This window comes from Cinclus cinclus, unplaced genomic scaffold, assembly GCF_963662255.1.
Source record: "Cinclus cinclus unplaced genomic scaffold, bCinCin1.1 SCAFFOLD_32, whole genome shotgun sequence".
NCBI lineage: Eukaryota > Metazoa > Chordata > Aves > Passeriformes > Cinclidae > Cinclus > Cinclus cinclus.
In genome coordinates, this window is record NW_026912098.1 from 1,494,950 (window position 1) to 1,512,784 (window position 17,835).

Sequence of the window (17,835 nt, forward strand, 5' to 3'; positions counted from 1 at the left end):
GTACACTCTGCAAACTTGAGCTGCGTTGCTGAAATGCTCAAGCAAGTCTCTGCTGCAGGTCACTCCATTTCTCCTTTGGCTGATTCCAGCCTGGTGCTGAGCTGCAGCAGAGCCCTGGCAGAGCCCAGAGCAGCCTCAGCATCCACAGGGCCCGGCTGCAAGGAGGGAAACCAGAAATTGCCCGTCAGCTGAAGGCTCCTGTGCCCCTTGTCCCAGCTGCCACGGTGCCCAGGCCATGCTGGCCGTGCCCAGAGCAGTGCCCATCACTGCTGCCTTGGGCAGCAGAGCAGGAGGGCAGGACATGTGCCCAGCCTGCAGCCAGCCATGGCACATCCACCTCCTCAGCAGCTGCCACAGCAGGATGCTCCTGTGCTCGCTGCCATCTCCCAAAAGCTCTCATCCCACCGTGACAAGAAGATGGGGACCCACCTCATGCCATCGCTGCTGGAAGAAAAGCTGATCCCAAGGGATGTCCTCAGCCTTCTCCAAGGGCACGGCCCATCCACGCCGCAGCTGGTCCCGAGCACTTCCTGATCCACACTGGAGCCCACCTGGAACACTTCCTTTAGAGAAAGAATCAACAAATTAATGAAAATAGATTACAGTCCAGAAGGGGAGAAAAGAAAAATGGTAAAAATCTAATCTCTGTCAGGGGCTTGAGGAAGGCCCAACCCTAGATGCCAGGGAAAAAGCCACCCACGGGTGAGAGAAGCCCATGCTTTCTCCCTTTTCCCCTGCACTGGCCCCACAAGTCATGGTGATCCCAAAGCAAGCAAGGGCAGTGGAGCAGCCCAAGCCCTTCCTTGCCTGCCAAGGAAAGCAGCCATGCCCAGTTCTGGAGTCCCACCTCACTCCCACCATGGGGCTTTGTTTGTGTCGTGCTGGCTGCCCCAGCCCGGGGCACGGTGGGTGCTGAGGGCTGTTGGCAGGGCCAGGAGCTGACTCCCATTTCGTACCCACCCCAGCCCATCCCCCTGGCCCTGCCAAAAAGCAGCTTGGCAGATGACAGAAGAATCAGTTTCATCCTCCCCAGCAAAGGGGGAACCTTTGCTTCCTGGCCAGGCTGTGCAATGCCCAAATCTGGGAGCATCCCCCTGGGTCTGGACTCATCTGTAAATTCGCCGTGGAGCCTGGCTTTGAAGAAGGTGCCAGAATCCAAGTCCATCTTCAGCTTGCCAGTGGCCAGGTGGAGGAAGAGGTTGTCATCCTTGATGTCATCCTCACTGTCTCCAGCAGCAGCAGCCCCACCTGCTACAGCTTCTCCAGGGGCTCCTTCTCCTTCCCTGGGGTGAGACCAGGCTCTCAGTGTTCTGCCCAGGGCCCCCAGCTGTCAGTGAACCAGGACAAGCCAAAGCAGCTCAGATGGTGGCCACCAGTGCTGGGCAGAGCAGCTCAAGGGCTGTGTGTTCCCACCTGATGACCCCTGTGCAGTGACACAGGCAGGACAAAAAAGTCTGGGCTTCTTTGCTTCTGATTGCCAAGGCCTGTGTGCAACTGGAACTTACCAGAGCCCTGCATCCAAGTGTGCCTGAGGCTCTCTCCCTTCTTCTATGGCAGGTGAATTTGCTGCATCCAAGGGTCACAAAACAGGTCTTCTGACAAGGGCCTTTCCATGTGGAGCATGGATAAGCACCATCTGATCAGATCTTGGCACTCTGGACAGAGAAACCAGAAACCACCGGTCAGTTGGAGGAGGCTCCAGTCTGCTTTGCCCCACTGTTCTCATGCTCAGGCTGTGCTGCATGTGCTGAGAGCTGGGCCTAAACCTTCTGTCCTGGTTTGAAAGACAGGTGTTTGCTACGGAAAGCAGAAGCTTCCCTTTGGGCTGAAAAAAAAAAAAGTGATTCTTCCGATTATTATAATTTTGGAATTAAGAGAGCTCTCAGGCAAAGATATGGGGGTAGGAATAACAGTTCTTTACTTGTATATCTAACACGACAAACAAGAACAACAACAGCTATGAAATTACCCACAAACAGAACAGTAACTCAGTCCCAGTGTTTTTTGGCTGCAGGCACTTTTTCCCTGAGCTGCAGTTCCCGGTGCTGGGGGCGGGCGGGTCCCGCAGAGCTGCAGGAGGGCTGGGGGTGATGGCAGAGCTGTCCCAGGGGGAGAGAGAGATGGAGAGAGCTCTCCGCTCACGGTGTGGGTCCCAGTGCTCAGCAGAGTGCTGGATGGTGGTAGTTCACAGTGAGAAGGCAGCAGGGCAGGGTCCGATGGTGGTTTCCCGACGCTGGGATGGTGGAGATGGAGGAGAGGCGGCGATCGTCCTTCTTGTCCGAACTCCGCGGGGGAAATGGGCCGAGGCCCAGCCTTCCGCTTCCTCTCCTGGCTGTTTGAATCTCGCGGGGTTTGTCTCTTCCCTCCCGTCCCCTCCCCCTTGTCACCAGGGCCGAGTCTACAGGTATTTTAGCATGACAAAGGGGAAAATTCCACAGAGGGAAAAGGGAAAGAAACCAACCCCCAACATTATCCACCCCGAATTTTCCCCTACCATCATGCCAAATCAAATTAAAATCTTCAAATTATAGACATCCATACATTTACAGATATAGGCACAGTATTGTAGGTAGTTCACCCTAAAACAAGGTCTCCTTGGGGTATGCATCGGGTCTATCCATCCCTTTGCATCACTGACCAGGTACAACCTGGCCCTTGAGCAAAAACCACCCCACGAATTGGATTGGCTTTGCTGGAGGCAGAGTTCACCCAAACAGTTTTTCCTAGCATACCTCTCATATGCACCACTAGAACCTTGTCCCCATCTGGTGTTCTCAAGGGCTCAGACTGGCAGGGGTGCTCAAGGCAGGGCCTGCTCAATTAGTGGAACCTCGGGTGTTCACTAACCATGTGGCCTTTGGTAGATTAATCTCCCAGTTCTTGAAAGTCCCCCCCACCCAGTGCCTTCAAGGTGGTTTTAAGCAGCCCATTGCACCGTTCCACTTTCCCAGCCGCTGGTGCGTGATAAGGAATGTGGTACACCCACTCGATGCCGTGTTCTCTGGCCCAGGTGTTTATGAGGCTGTTCTTGAAATGAGTCCCATTGTCTGACTCAATTCTCTCAGGGGTACCATGTCTCCAAAGGACTTGTTTTTCCAGGCCCAGGATGGTGTTGCGGGCAGTGGCATCAGGCACAGGGTAGGTCTCCAACCATCCAGTGGTGGCTTCCACCATGGTCAGCACGTAGCGCTTGCCTTGGCGTGTCTGAGGCAGTGTGATGTAGTCAATCTGCCAGGCCTCCCCATACTTCTATTTGGACCACCGCCCCCCATACCAGAGGGGCTTCACTCGCTTGGCTTGCTTGATGGCAGCACACGTCTCACAGTCATGGATAACCTGGGAAATACTGTCCATGGTGAGATCCACCCCTCGGTCTCGTGCCCACTTATAGGTAGCATCTCTGCCTTGGTGACCTGAGGCATCGTGGGCCCATCGAGCCAGAAACAACTCTCCTTTGTGTTGCCAGTCTAAGTCTATCTGTGACACCTCTATCCTTGCAGCCTGATCTACTTGCTCATTGTGTTGGTGCTCCTCATTAGCCCGACTCTTGGGGACATGGGCATCTACATGACAGACCTTTACGGGTAGCTTCTCTACCCGAGTGGCAATGTCTTTCCACTCATCAGCAGCCCAGATTGGTTTTCCCCTACGTTGCCAGTTAGCTTTTTTCCATCTTTCCAGCCAGCCCCACAGAGCATTGGCTACCATCCATGAATCAGTGTAAAGGTAAAGCTTTGGCCACTTCTCTTTCAGCAATGTCCAGGGCCAGCTGAACGGCTTTGAGTTCAGCAAGTTGACTTGATCCACCTTCTCCTTCAGTAGCTTGTGCAACCTGTCGTGTGGGGCTCCTTACGGCTGCTTTCCACTTCCGGTTCATCCCCACGATGCCACAGGAACTGTCAGTGAAAAGAGCGTAGCGAGTTTCATCTGCTGGCAGTTGGTTGTATGGCGGGGCTTCATCAACCCGGGTCACTTGTTCTTGCTCCTCTTCATCGGCAAGACCAAAATTTTCACCTTCTGCCAGTTTGTAAATATTTCAAAAATCCCAGGGCGATTTGGGTTTCCGATACGGGCGCGCTGCGTGATGAGGGCGATCCACTTGCTCCATGTGGCATCAGTGGCGTGGTGGGTAGAGGGGACCTTCCCTTTAAACATCCACCCCAGCACTGGTAGTTGGGGTGCCAGGAGGAGCTGTGCTTCTGTGCCAATCACTTCTGAGGCAGCTTGAACTCCTTCAGAAGCAGCCAAGATCTCCTTCTCTGTTGGGGTGTAGTTGGCTTCAGACCCTCTGGAACTTCGGCTCCAGAATCCCAGAGGTCGGCCTCGGGTCTCACCAGGTACCTTCTGCCAAAGGCTCCAGGACAAGCCCTTGTTCCCGGCTGCAGAGTAGAGCACATTCTTCACCTCTGGTCCTGTCCTGACTGGGCCGAGGGCTACAGCATGAGCGATCTCCTGCTTGATCTGGGCAAAGGCTTGCTGCTGCTCAGGGCCCCAGTGGAATTCGTTCTTCTTCCGGGTGACCAGGTAGAGAGGGCTCACAATCTGGCTGTACTCAGGAATGTGCATTCTCCAAAAGCCTATGGCACCTAGGAAAGCTTGTGTTTCCTTCTTGTGGGTTGGTGGAGACATCGCGGTGATCTTATTGATGACCTCAGTGGGGATTTGGCGCCGCCCGTCTTGCCACTTTACTCCCAGGAACTGGATCTCTCGGGCAGGACCTTTGACTTTGCCCCTCTTGATGGTGAAACCAGCTCCCAGCAGAATCTGGATGATCTTCTCTCCTTTCTCAAATACTTCCATTGCCGTATTCCCCCACACAATGATGTCATCAATGTATTGCATATGTTCTGCAGCTTCACCCTTTTCCAGTGCAGCCTGGATCAGTCCATGGCAGATGGTGGGGCTGTGTTTCCATCCCTGGGGCAGTCGGTTCCAGGTGTACTGCACGCCCCTCCAGGTGAAAGCAAACTGAGGCCTGCACTCTGCTGCCAGAGGAATGGAGAAAAATGCATTGGCAATGTCAATGGTGGCGTACCACTTTGCTGCCTTGGACTCCAGCTCATACTGGAGTTCCAGCATGTCCGGCACGGCAGCGCTCAGCGGTGGAGTCACTTCATTCAATGCACGATAGTCCACAGTCAATCTCCATTCTCCGTCAGACTTACGCACAGGCCAGATGGGGCTGTTGAAGGGTGAGTGGGTTTTGCTGACCACCCCTTGGCCCTCCAGCTCACGGATCATCTTGTGGATGGGGATCACGGCATCTCCATTTGTCCTGTACTGCCTGTGGTGCACTGTCGAGGTGGCAATTGGCACTTGCTGCTCCTTCACCTTCAGGAGTCCCACTGCAGATGGGTTCTCTGACAGTCCAAGCAAGGTGTTCAATTGCTTAATGTTTTCTGCCTCTACAGCAGCTATTCCAAAAGCCCACCTGAGTCCCTTTGGCTCTTTGTAATAGCCATTCCTGAGGAAGTCTATGCCTAGAATACACGGTGCCTCTGGGCCAGCCACAATTGGATGCTTCTGCCACTCCTTCCCAGTCAGGCTCACCTCAGCCTCCAGCAAAGTCAATTCCTGTGATCCCCCCGTCACCCCAGCAATAGAAACAGGCTCTTCCCCCACATGTTCTGATGGTGTTAGGGTGCACTGTGAACCAGTGTCAACTAATGCCCTATGTTTTTGTGGCTCTGATGTGCCAGGCCATGGGATTCCGGTTTTCCCGTGCCTCTCCCTGGCTAGAGGCAGGGCCCCTCTAGCACTGGTTATTATTTCCTTCCTGGGCATACATGTTGGAGGTTCCCTCAAGGGGATCTGACAAATCATCCTCCCTTCTGTAATACCCTGCATCTTGGTTATGGGAAGTTGAGGCTACCTTCACTTTAGTGGAGCTCCCTTGGTTAGCGTTTCCCTCCCTGAGTTGACGCACCCGTGCTGCCAGGGCAGAAGTGGGTTTCCCATCCCACCTCCTCATGTCTTCCCCATGGTCACGCAGAAAGAACCACAGGTCAGCTCGTGGGGTGTATCCTCTCTCCCAAGCTGGGGGACGTTGGGCTCTAACTCTGGCATCTGTGACTCGCACTGGTGCTGCACTGACCTTCCTCATCTCCCCCCTCACCCCTCTTATCTCCTCCTTGAACTCCTCTCTGAGTTCCCTAATCACGGCAGAGACCTGAGCCTGCATTGGGCCATTCATTTTACTCTCAAAATTTCTGAGCTTATTGGCAACAGAACCCACTGTCTTGTGGTTGGTGTCAGCGTTAATGGCTGCAATGAATGTGGTGTATTGAGATGGCCCCAGGTGTGCCAGATTCCACAACATCTGCCCTGTGCACCTGACCTTGTCGGGGTCATTGTCATGTTGTCCACCCCTCCCAAAGAGTACCTCCAGTATTGCTACTTCTCTCAGCTGTTGGATCCCCTCCTCAGCGGTTTTCCAGCGCATTCTATGGTGGTGCTCCTGCATTCTCTCTCTATGGACAAACCTCTCTCTTACACTCATTAAAAGCTGCTCCCAGAGGGAAAGGGGGCCTCGTTCCCTTACGAATACATGATCCACACCTGATTCCTGGGTCAGGGGTCCCAAATTCCTTGTCTCAGTACCATCCAGCTGCACACCTGTACCCATAAAGTCCCAGACCTGCAGTAACCATGTTGTAAAAGCCTCACGGCCCCTTCGTACAACATCTTTACGCAGATTACGGAGACTCTCGTATGACAGGGACTCCGTGATGATCTCAACCTCTGGCTCCCCTGCTGGTTGTGAGGGCCCTGCTTTCTGATCCTTATTATCTAGGTGCTTTGTTTTCACCCTAGACTTTCTAGTTTCCACAGGGGCAACTGCTGCTGGTTGTGAGTGCCCTTGCAGTTCAGCTGGAACCTGGAGAGATGTAACATTTGTGGGTTCCACTGCTGCACCATCAGGTTCTCCCTCTTTAAGGCAGGGGGAGAGTTTCTGAAGAGCTGGGGAAAGGTACTCCTTCAGCATCTGGGCCATCTCCTTCACTAGAAACCCCACCCACTCTGGATGGTTCCTTTCTGAGGTGAGCTCTGGGGCAGAGTCAGGCTCAGAGGCAACATCCTTTGTCTCTGGGGCAGGGGCAGGGGCAGGGTCAGTCTCTGGGGCAGAATCCTTAGTCTCTGGGGCAGAATCCCTATTCCTTGGGGGAAGTATCAGGGTTGTCATCCAAGTCAATCTCCCCTCATCTCGGAATGTTAAATAGAACAGGTTTACAAGGCCTATTAGCAATGTCAGCCACTGTATGATATCATTACTGCTTAGAAGAGATTTGAATCCTTCAAAACCTGGTGGAGCAGACCCAAAAAACTGTGTAAGGGGTTGGGACAAAATTTTTCCTGGTGTCATATCCTCACAGTATGTGCCATTATTAAAGTAACCCCAAAAACATACAGTTAGAGTGTGATAGCCCTGAATCCATGTGCCCACCTTCCAGAGGAAGTTAAAAATCCATGAATTTCTCACGTTATCAGCCCACAAAAGGAACTGGATAATAGTTACAGGAGCCTGAGTTATAGGACCCATGTTCAAGTAAGGGATTGCAAATGGGAGAGATAAAGCTGTGGCCACATGGAGCCCAAACCACGGTAAGCTGGACAACATGATGCCACCTAACACAAAACTGAGGTAACTCAAGAACTGTTATTCCTTTTTCACCCTTTTCTCTCAATGCCCTCGGGCCCCACATTGCGTGGCCTAAATCTGTCCTGGTTTGAAAGACAGGTGCTTGCTAAGGAAAGCAGAAGCTTCCCTTTGGACTGAAAAAAAAAATGTGATCCTTCCTTCCTTCCCTCCGATTATTATAATTTTGGAATTAAGAGAGCTCTCAGGCAAAGATATGGGGGTAGGAACAACAGTTCTTTACTAGTATATCTAACAAGACAAACAAGAACAACAACAGCTATGAAATTACCCACAAAAAGAACAGTAACTCAGTCCCAGTGTTTTTTGGCTGCAGGCACCTTTTCTCTGATCTGCAGTTCCCAGTGCTGGGGGTGGGCAGGTCCCGCAGAGCTGCAGGAGGGCTGGGGGTGATGGCAGCGCTGTCCCAGGGGGAGAGAGAGATGGAGAGAGCCCTCCGCTCATGGTGTGGGTCCCAGTGCTCAGCAGAGTGCTGGATGGTGGTAGTTCACAGTGAGAAGGCAGCAGGGCAGGGTCCGACACCAGTGAGGATGGCTCCCAGCAATGGGATGGCAGGGATGGGTCTCAGGCGGCGATCGTCCTTCTCGTCCGAACTCCACGGGGGAAATGGGCCGAGGCAGAGCCTTCCATCTGCTCTTCTGGTTGTTTGAATCTCATGGGCTTCCCCTCTTCCCTCCCCTCCCCCCTCCCCCTTGTCACCAGGGCCCAGTCAACAGGTATCTTAGCATGACAATGGGGAAAATTCCACAGAGGGAAAAGGGAGAGAACCAACCCCCAACATGTATCTTTTTTTCAGCATCTTTAAAGCCAAGGAAATACAAACTAACAGGCCTTGTAGGACCACCAGGGCCTCATTGCCATATGTGTACTGACAGCCCTGAGATGGAGAACCCCCATTCCACCTGAAAAGAATCTGTAGAGTGAATAGGGCCCAAGGCTTGATGAGCTGTTACTTCAGATATCAGCAATTGCAGTGCTTCCTCCTGAGAAAGAGCCCAATCCCATTTCACCCCTTCCCTCAGCAAGTCATAAAGACGCCTGGCAGTTTTTGAAAAATCAGGAATGGATTTTCTCCAGAACACTAAGAATGTCCAAATTTTATGGCTGCTGGCAGGAAAATGTGACTGTGAACCTGGTGTCTGCTGAGAAGGGGTTGTATAGGGAGGAAAGGGAATGGGCCCAGAGTCAGTGGAACTGTGTTGGTCGCTTGGGTTCTCAAGAACTCTGTCTAGTGTGTCTACAGGGGTTATAGCTGCAATGGTGTTTTGAAGGAGAATTGCTGTAGATTAATTGATTCTGGAAGACCACAAATTAAGGGGGTCATAATTTCAGGCATTACAGGTAATTGCATAGGTGATTCATAGACAACAGTTAATTTTCTTTCATGTATCATTTGCAAGCAGGCAGCTTTGTGAATGTTTGCTAGAAGTTGGTTGGGAGTTCCAGTTAAAGCTACAGGGTCTCCCCTTTCCAAGGGGTTAAATCCCCCTGCCCAACAGGATGCATGCTGGGTTAGGGACCATGGGTTACGTCTGTCTCCTGTTGTAAAGAAAACCCCACGTCCCCAGTAGCCACCAGCTTCTTGTTCTGATTATTTAATCTGATCTCCCCCAGTGAGTGACGCTCAGAATACATATTAAGTATCAGATTGATGGGAGAACATATTCAATCAATCACATTTTCTAAATTATACCAATTATTTTGTGCCCATTCTTCCTCTCCTTGAGGGGGTCTGGCACTTTAAAGAGCTAATAAAGAAAAAAATGCAGCTTTATTTGTTGCACTGGAATTTTCAGTCATTTTTTTCAAGGGGCAAGTAAAAACCATTACAGGGAGGTATATCACTTATGTTACACACTCACACACACACACACAGCTTTTCTCTGTGTTCCCCTTCACTTCTCTGTGTGGGTGAAGAGACCAAAGCTGCTTGGGAGGCACTACCTTCAGTACAAAACTCTGGTTGTCTCTTCGCTACACCAAGCAGTCAAAAACACAATAAAAACAACAGAACAGTCCCGTCTTTCCACCAAGAGATCTTCAGTGAAATTCTGCAGACAGAGCCCTCAAACGAGTGTGGGGGTGTTTTTCACCTAGGTGTGTGCAGTTTGTGGGAAATCTGAACTTGCCCCCCTTGCTTTCTAGACAAGCTCACCCCTTTGGAGGTGGCCAGCTAGGTGTGGCTGGAGCAAGACGTCCTTCCCCTATTACAGACTGCACACAACCTGCCCCCCTTCTGTCTGTCAGAATCCTGTCCGTGATGCCAATTTAATATCGTGATCTGCCAGTACCGGTGGGGGATCGTGATGGCTCGTTTTGATCTCGAGGTATAAAAGACACAGCGGGGGGACAATAGTATGTTCCAATATAGCATTTTATTTGATGCTAACAATTCAGTTATCTGATAGAGGGGAGAGTTTAAGGAAACAAAGAGATAGAGAAAAGAGGGGAAATGAGAAGAAGGGAAATAGCTACCAACGATGGGACGGAGTCCTCGTGGTTTTCAGCCAATAGATGGGTCTTCCTTCCGTGGGGAGATCTCAAGAGGCTTCTCCAAAGAGTCACCTTTTTATAGTCTTTTCTCAAAGTGAGTGATGTCTGGCCAAGAGGGAGGCAGATTTATGGACCATTGTGTGCTCAGAGAAGCAGGTGCCGACATGTCTGGGCTATTGTCTGCTGGAGAGCGCTATACCATGATGGATCAGCACAGCATGCACAGCACACCTGCAAACAGTTATTTGGTAAACATCTACCTCGGCCGGGCCAGAAGTCCTGTTCAAAGCCAACCAGGCCAGAAAACTCCTGTGTGGAGCGAGTGGGGTTCCCTGGGGTCTTCTTGTGACGGTCGTGAGGCAAATGAGGGAAACTTCAGACTGTCTCTTCCAGGAGTGTGTCTGTTTGCAGTGGGGAAAGTTAGGAGTTTCAGAGTACTTAAAAAAAAAAGGAAAAGCATCTCTTTGCCTGAGTGCAGCCAGTTCTCCAAGCAAAGCAGGTCCCAGGTGAGCAAGGACAGACGGGATGGAGTTGGGGAATGTGGAGCAAGGTTGTCCACACTGGGTCAGACCTCAAGGCACAGCTTCTCTGAGCAGGCCAGACCTGCTGAGGAGAGACCCTGGATCAACATCAGTCACTGAGTGCTGCAATCACCTCTGCTCTAAAAGGAGCAGTAATAAAATACACCCTTTAAAATTGGAATGGATATTTCTCCTGAAGTGCAGCAGAAAACCTTCCTGATGAACTGCACCAGACCAGAGGGAAATCAAGGCAGAGCCGTGGTTTGTCAGGAGTTCCTTGGTCCCAATGAGCCCCGTGGTGCATTTGGTGCTGAGCCCTTGAACCTCAGGGCCTAGGAGGAGATTGCACAAACCCTTCCAGGAGTCCAAGTCAGAAGAACCTTTCAGCTGCTGCACATGCCTGTGCCTTGGGCTGGCCCAGACTCCTCCTGTGGGATGTGTTGCACCTCAGCCCTGCTCTAGGAGAGAAATTCCTTTCTCCTTGTTTCCAGTCTGGGCCTCCACAACTGCCCTTGGCATTAATTGTTTCTTTCTCTGGATAGTCTCTGTCAAAAAATCCATCACCTCTGAAACTGCCCGTCAATCCCTCCCAGGGCTCTCCTCTGCTGTCCTCAGTCTCCAGCCCACTGAGCACTGAACTCCTTTGTCCACTCCTTTGACCACTATCAAATGGTCACATGCTTGAGGCCATGGGCCCCTGGACAAGAAGGACAGTTCCTTTCTATAGGAGAGCAACCTCAGAACCCAAGGTTTTGAAGGAAGATGAGAGACAGTCACCAGAGGCCAAGGCAAGCCAGACCTGTTTGTCTTGGCAGCATTTGTCTGGGAGATATCCTTGGATAGACCAAATCTGGGAGGCCAAATGCCAATTTTGTCCATGGGCATCAGGACGAGAAATTCTTTTCTGGAGGAAGGAAAGTAGGGAGCCCCAGTGTTTCAAAGGCAGATAAGAGCTGGCCCTCAGGAAGCCAAAGTAACCTACATAGTCCTGGCAGCTTTTGTCTGGGAGCTACCCTTGCATATATACAGAATTTTGGAGGGAGAATCCCAGTGTTGGCCATGAATGCCTGTGCTTGAAAGATGTTTTTTCCATCGGAAGAAAATGTTCAGGGACTGCCGCCGGCATACGCAGGTCTTGGCACGGGCCGAAAAGGCAACAGAAAAACAGACACGGGGACAAACGGCCCCAGGGCTTCAGTTGCAGCAGCAGCAGCAGCAGCAGTGACAGAAGCGACTTTGTCGACCCTCTGGCTCTCCTCTCCCTCTCCCGCAGTCCCACAGCCTCTCTCGGTCTCTCTTTCCCTGGGTCCCCCTCCTCTCCCAGTCTCCATCTCCCAGTTCCTAGCTCGGCCATACACTCGGGCTGCCCTGGCCCCAGGGGGGGCTTTCCCATCCCTTTCCCCATCCCCATCCATCCCGCCATGGTCTCACCTCCACCTGGCTCTGGCTGTACTGGCGGTGGTGCTGCTGGATGGACATCAGTGCGTGGAGCGGCATCGCCTCCCTTTGGCTCCGCCTGTCCCGACACCGGCCCCGGACCCGGCCCCGGCCCCAACATGGGCCCCGACCCCAACCCCGGCCCCTGGCCCTGGCCCCAAGGTGTGCCCTGGCCACGGTCCTGGTCTTGGTCCTGGCTCCTCCCCGGCCCGTTGAGCACACACACGGCATGGCTCCTCCTGCTGCCTGTGTTGCGGTTTCCCAGGCCCGAGCTCCACCGCTCGGCAGCGCGGTCGCTGGCCCTGAGCCTCTGCTGTCCCGTTCCAAAGAGCGAACACCTGGGGCTGCCCGGCCCGGGGCGGCTGAGGGGTGCTCAGGGCTCATGTCTGGCCCCGGGCCGAGCGCTGACAGCCGCGTCTCGCTGGCAGGGGAGGCGCAGCACGGCACGAAGGAGCGGTACCAGCTCGGTTTGCTGCTGGGGTGTGGCGGCTTTGGCAGCGCCTGGGCGGTGACTCGGCTCTCGGACGGCGCCCCGGTGAGTGGTGGGATCAGTGGCAGGCAGAGGAGGAGGAGGCAGGAGGAGGAGGAGGAGCTCAGCCTGCTGCTGCCCTTGGCTTGCAGGTGGCCATCAAAAGGGTGCCATGGAACCACGTCCAGCACTGGGGCAAGCTGGTGAGTGAGCGGGGACCAGCGGGAGAAGCTGGGGCGTGCCAGGATGGGATGAGTCGAGACCCGGAAGGGTGGAAGCCACCAGGAGCCTGGAGGGAGAGCGGGTGTGGGGCCAGCAGAGCATCCCCTGCTGGGGGAGAGCTTCCCAAGTCCTGGCACAGCATCAGCCCCGCTGACGGCATCGTGGTCCTCCTGCAGCCCGATGGCACCAGCGCACCACTGGAGATCGTGCTGCTGGACAAGGTGTCCACAGGCTTCCCTGGAGTTCTCCAGCTGCTGGAGTGTCTTGAGCTCCCCAATGACATCCTGATGGTGCTGGAGCACCCGGAGTGGTGTCAGGACCTCCGTCATTTCATTTGGTCACAGGGGTTCCTGTCAGAGGAGGTGGCACAGGAGCTGTTCAGCCAGGTGCTGGAGGCCGTGCAGTACTGCACCAGCTGTGGGGTCCTGCACAGGGACATCAAACTGGAGAACATCCTGCTTGACCTGGCCACCGGGCAGGCAAAATTGATTGACTTTGGCTCTGGCACCTACCTGCAGGACACAGCCTACACTCACTTTGCAGGTGAGCCCACACAGGGCTGTGTTCCTGGTCCCGGCATCTCCTGGCCCAACATCTCAGGGCCCAGCCTGGCTGTGGTAGCAGGGACTCTCCTTTTTGCTGCCAGTCATGGCACTGAGTCTTCATCTGAGTTGCTTTTGACTGGGGTGGGTGGGGGGCCAGCTTCCAGCCCTGCTGGCAGCTTTTGCCAGCCACTGTGTCCAGGACTGGGGCTGGGGCAGCCAGCCAGACAAAAACACCCGTGGGTGGGGGTAGTGGGTTGTGGGGGGGTCCAAACCTGTGCAGCAGCTGTTTTGGTGGGCAGGTGAGAAAGGGCTTGCACTACTGTGCTCACATTGCTTGCCTTGTCCTCATAATGTCTTTTGGGGCAATGCAGGCAAGGAGGATGAAGACATGGATTTTCCCCACCACGGAGTGGGTTTTTCCTTGTCATGGTCAGGCCTTGCCAGGGCTTCTGCTGCACTCTTCCAGCACCAGTGGCTCCTTTTCCAACCCCAAGTTTGTACACAAGTCCCAGGTGCTGGCCAGAGGCAAGGGGTCACACCATGTGCCACTGGTGCAGCCCTAGCATGCCCAAGGATTCTGGGGCCAGGCTCTGGGAGCAGCAGCATCCCCCTGATGAACTCCATCTGTATTCCATAGGAACACCATCCTACAGCCCCCCAGAATGGACCCACTTTGGCTGGTACTATGGCAAGCCAGCTACCCTCTGGTCCCTGGGCATCCTGCTGCACCAGATGGTCTGTGGGGAGCACCCTTTCAGGAGAGGCCAGAACATCAGCTGGAACCATCAGCTCTCGCTGCCACAACAGGTCTCTCAAGGTGAATCCTCATCTCTGGGCACGGGGGGAATACCAGTGCTGGGAGACAGCAGTGGGCTCGTGAGCATCCCGCTCTGGCTGCTGCTGAGGAGGTGGCACATGTCCTGCTCTCCTGCTCTCCTCCAAAACAAAGAACTGATGGGAAGGTTTAGGCCCAGCTCTGAGCACATGCAGCACAGCCTGAGCATGAGAACAGTGGGGCAAAGCAGACTGGAGCCTCCTCCAACTGACCGGTGGTTTCTGGTTTCTCTGTCCAGAGTGCCAAGATCTGATCAGATGGTGCTTATCCATGCTCCACATGGAAAGGCCCTCGTCAGAAGACCTGTTTTGTGACCCTTGGATGCAGCAAATTCACCTGCCATAGAAGAAGGGAGAGAGCCACAGGCACACTTGGATGCAGGGCTCTGGTAAGTTCCAGTTGCACACAGGCCTTGGCAATCAGAAGCAAAGAAGCCCAGACTTTTTTTTGTCCTGCCTGTGTCACTGCACAGGGGTCATCAGGTGGGAACACACAGCCCTTGAGCTGCTCTGCCCAGCACTGCTGGCCACCATCTGAGCTGCTTTGGCTTGTCCTGGTTCACTGACAGCTGGGCCCTGGGCAGAACACTGAGAGCCTGGTCTCACCCCAGGGAAGGAGAAGGAGCCCCTGGAGAAGCTGTAGCAGGTGGGGCTGCTGCTGCTGGAGACAGTGAGGATGACATCAAGGATGGCAGCCTCTTCTTCCACCTGGCCACTGGCAAGCTGAAGATGGACTTGGATTCTGGCACCTTCTTCAAAGCCTGGCTCCACAGTGAATTTACAGATGAGTCCAGACCCAGGGGGATGCTCCCAGATTTGGGCATTGCACAGCCTGGCCAGGAAGCAAAGGTTCCCCCTTTGCTGGGGAGGATAAAACTGATTCTTCTGTCATCTGCCAAGCTGCTTTTTGGCAGGGCCAGGGGGATGGGCTGGGGTGGGTACGAAATGGGAGTCAGCTCCTGGCCCTGCCAACAGCCCCCAGCACCCACCGTGCCCCGGGCTGGGGCAGCCAGCACGACACAAACAAAGCCCCATGGTGGGAGTGAGGTGGGACTCCAGAACTGGGCATGGCTGCTTTCCTTGGCAGGCAAGGAAGGGCTTGGGCTGCTCCACTGCCCTTGCTTGCTTTGGGATCACCATGACTTTTGGGGCCAGTGCAGGGGAAAAGGGAGAAAGCATGGGCTTCTCTCACCCGTGGGTGGCTTTTTCCCTGGCATCTAGGGTTGGGCCTTCCTCAAGTGCCTGACAGAGATGAGATTTTTTACCATTTTTCTTTTCTCCCCTTCTGGACTGCAATCTATTTTCATTAATTTGTTGATTCTTTCTCTAAAGGAAATGTTCCAGGTGGGCTCCAGTGTGGATCAGGAAGTGCTCGGGACCAGCTGCGGCATGGATGGGCCGTGCCCTTGGAGAAGGCTGAGGACATCCCTTGGGACCAGCTTTTCTTCCAGCAGCGATGGCATGAGGTGGGTCCCCAACTTCTTGTCACGGTGGGATGAGAGCTTTTGGGAGATGGCAGCGAGCACAGGAGCATCCTGCTGTGGCAGCTGCTGAGGAGGTGGATGTGCCATGGCTGGCTGCAGGCTGGGCACATGTCCTGCCCTCCTGCTCTGCTGCCCAAGGCAGCAGTGATGGGCACTGCTCTGGGCACGGCCAGCATGGCCTGGGCACCGTGGCAGCTGGGACAAGGGGCACAGGAGCCTTCAGCTGACGGGCAATTTCTGGTTTCTCTCCTTGCAGCCGGGCCCTGTGGATGCTGAGGCTGCTCTGGGCTCTGCCAGGGCTCTGCTGCAGCTCAGCACCAGGCTGGAATCAGCCAAAGGAGAAATGGAATGACCTGCAGCAGAGACTTGCTTGAGCATTTCGGCAACGCAGCTCAAGTTTGCAGAGTGTACACCTCCAAGGGAAAACATGACACCCCCCAAAAAGTAAATTTGTTCAATACCTTCTGAAATGAAATCAATCTGGGATGACCCCAAATGATATTTTTCAGCCTGCTCAAGCTGTAGGTCAGTCCTTCTCTGAACAGTTCTCTCCCCCACCTGCCTTTTACTTCACAAGTGCTCCCTCCTTTCCCCCAGTGAATTCCCAGCCCATCACAGTCTCCATCACATTGTTGCCTTCCTTGACGCCCCTCAGCACGAGGAAGACTGAGTTCCAGGATTAGGGACTCATTCTTTCACTGGCTGAAGAGCAGCAATGTCTCAGAGGTCCAGTGAGATTTTAGTGTCCTTCAGAGCTGCTCTCCTGCTCTCAGCTCTCCTCACTGCTGAGTTGCCACTCCCTTCTCCTCGTCCTTCCCGCAGGATGAACTCTGTGCATCCCCTTGAGCCTCCCCACTCTTCCCAGCCCACCCACCCAGCTCAGTTAGGCTGAAGCTGAAGCTTGTGTCCTCTGGCACAGCAGTGCAGTCCCCTGTGCAGGGAGCCCCAGCCCCAGAGCACAGCACACAGCAGTGCAGTCTGGGCTGGACCAGCTCCCCTCCACCCCTGCCTTGGCTGTCTGTGGCACCTGAATGCTCCCTGTTTGGAGCTGTCACTGCAGGATGGCCCCTGGGCAGAGCCCAGCCGGGCTCCCACTGCATCCCCTGAAGCTTGGGGCAGACAGTGGACCCAGGGCTGAGGTGCATGGGGAGCACCCAGAGCTGTGGCTTGCACTCAGTGTTTGCAAGTGTTGTGTTCTCATCTCATGCAGCCTGTGGGGAAAACAGCCTGTGCTGCCAGGCCAGCACTGCCCCTCTGGGCAGGGACAAGGCTGAAGGGCTTTCCCATTCCAGAGGAGCCAGCACTGAGCCTTGGCAGGGCCTGGCAGGGCTGGACACAGGTCTGGCTCCTGTCCAGGACTCACTGCCCACCCACCCCCAATGTGCTCCCAGGGACAGAAGGGTCTGTCTGTGCCAGGGGCTCTGGGATGTCTCTGTATCCATGGACAGAAGGGTCTGACTGTGCCAGGGGCTCTGGGATGTCTCTGTATCCATGGACAGAAGGGTCTGTCTGTGCCAGGGGCTCTGGGATGTCTCTGTACCCATGGACAGAAGGGTCTGACTGTTGCAGGGTTTCCATAATGTCTTTTTACCCATGGGTATGGAGTAAACACGGAGAGGGAAAAAGTCAGTCACGTTGCTTGCACACCCCTTCCTTTCTATACCAGACACATCCATGCACACCCCCTTGTATGGATATATTTAAAGGATAGGGATGGGCAGAGATTTCCCACAGAGCTCTTACTTTGGCACAGCTCACCTTGTAAATCAGTGGCCAGGGGATTTTTTTCCCAGCTCTGCTTTGGGGACACAAGGTCCAAGGATCTGCAGTGTCAGAGGGAGAGTGTGGCTGGTGGCAGGTGAAGCCCCATTTCATGACATCCCAGAGTGGCACAGGACAAAGATAAAAGCACCCACAACCTCACTGATGAAGTCTTTCTGATGCTGCACATCCTATAGGAAAAGCTGCTGTCACCCAATCCATTTGGAGTTATAACTTTAATTTTCAATACTTTAGGGTGAAGTTTCAAACTGCAAGGTTTTTTTACCCTCAAGACACAATCATACACAATCCATTTTTCAATTTCCTCTTTCTTCAACCACAATTTATGATGTCTTAATATTACAATCAAATCCCAAAATCATTTAAAAAATTATGTGAGGTCAGTAAGATG

The 17,835-nt window shown here is 53.8% G+C and overlaps 1 protein-coding gene across 1 annotated transcript; it reads left to right on the forward strand.

The window, feature by feature from the left end:
- Positions 1-12,142: 12,142 nt before the first annotated feature.
- LOC134057279 (serine/threonine-protein kinase pim-1-like) lies at positions 12,143-14,524 on the forward strand. Its single transcript, XM_062514274.1, has 5 exons — positions 12,143-12,643; positions 12,730-12,780; positions 12,976-13,342; positions 13,982-14,161; positions 14,418-14,524. Exons 1-5 carry the CDS (start codon positions 12,143-12,145, stop codon positions 14,522-14,524), a joined length of 1,206 nt encoding a protein of 401 aa, XP_062370258.1.
- The last annotated feature ends 3,311 nt before the right edge of the window (positions 14,525-17,835 follow it).

Bases quoted from the DNA above. Each gene is read 5' to 3' on its own strand.
- LOC134057279 (XM_062514274.1), top strand. From the start codon at position 12,143: ATGGACATCAGTGCGTGGAGCGGCATCGCCTCCCTTTGGCTCCGCCTG. The intron at 12,781-12,975 runs GTGAGTGAGCGG...GTCCTCCTGCAG, and splicing joins TCCAGCACTGGGGCAAGCTG to CCCGATGGCACCAGCGCACC. The intron at 14,162-14,417 runs GTGAATCCTCAT...TTCTCTGTCCAG, and splicing joins GCCACAACAGGTCTCTCAAG to AGTGCCAAGATCTGATCAGA.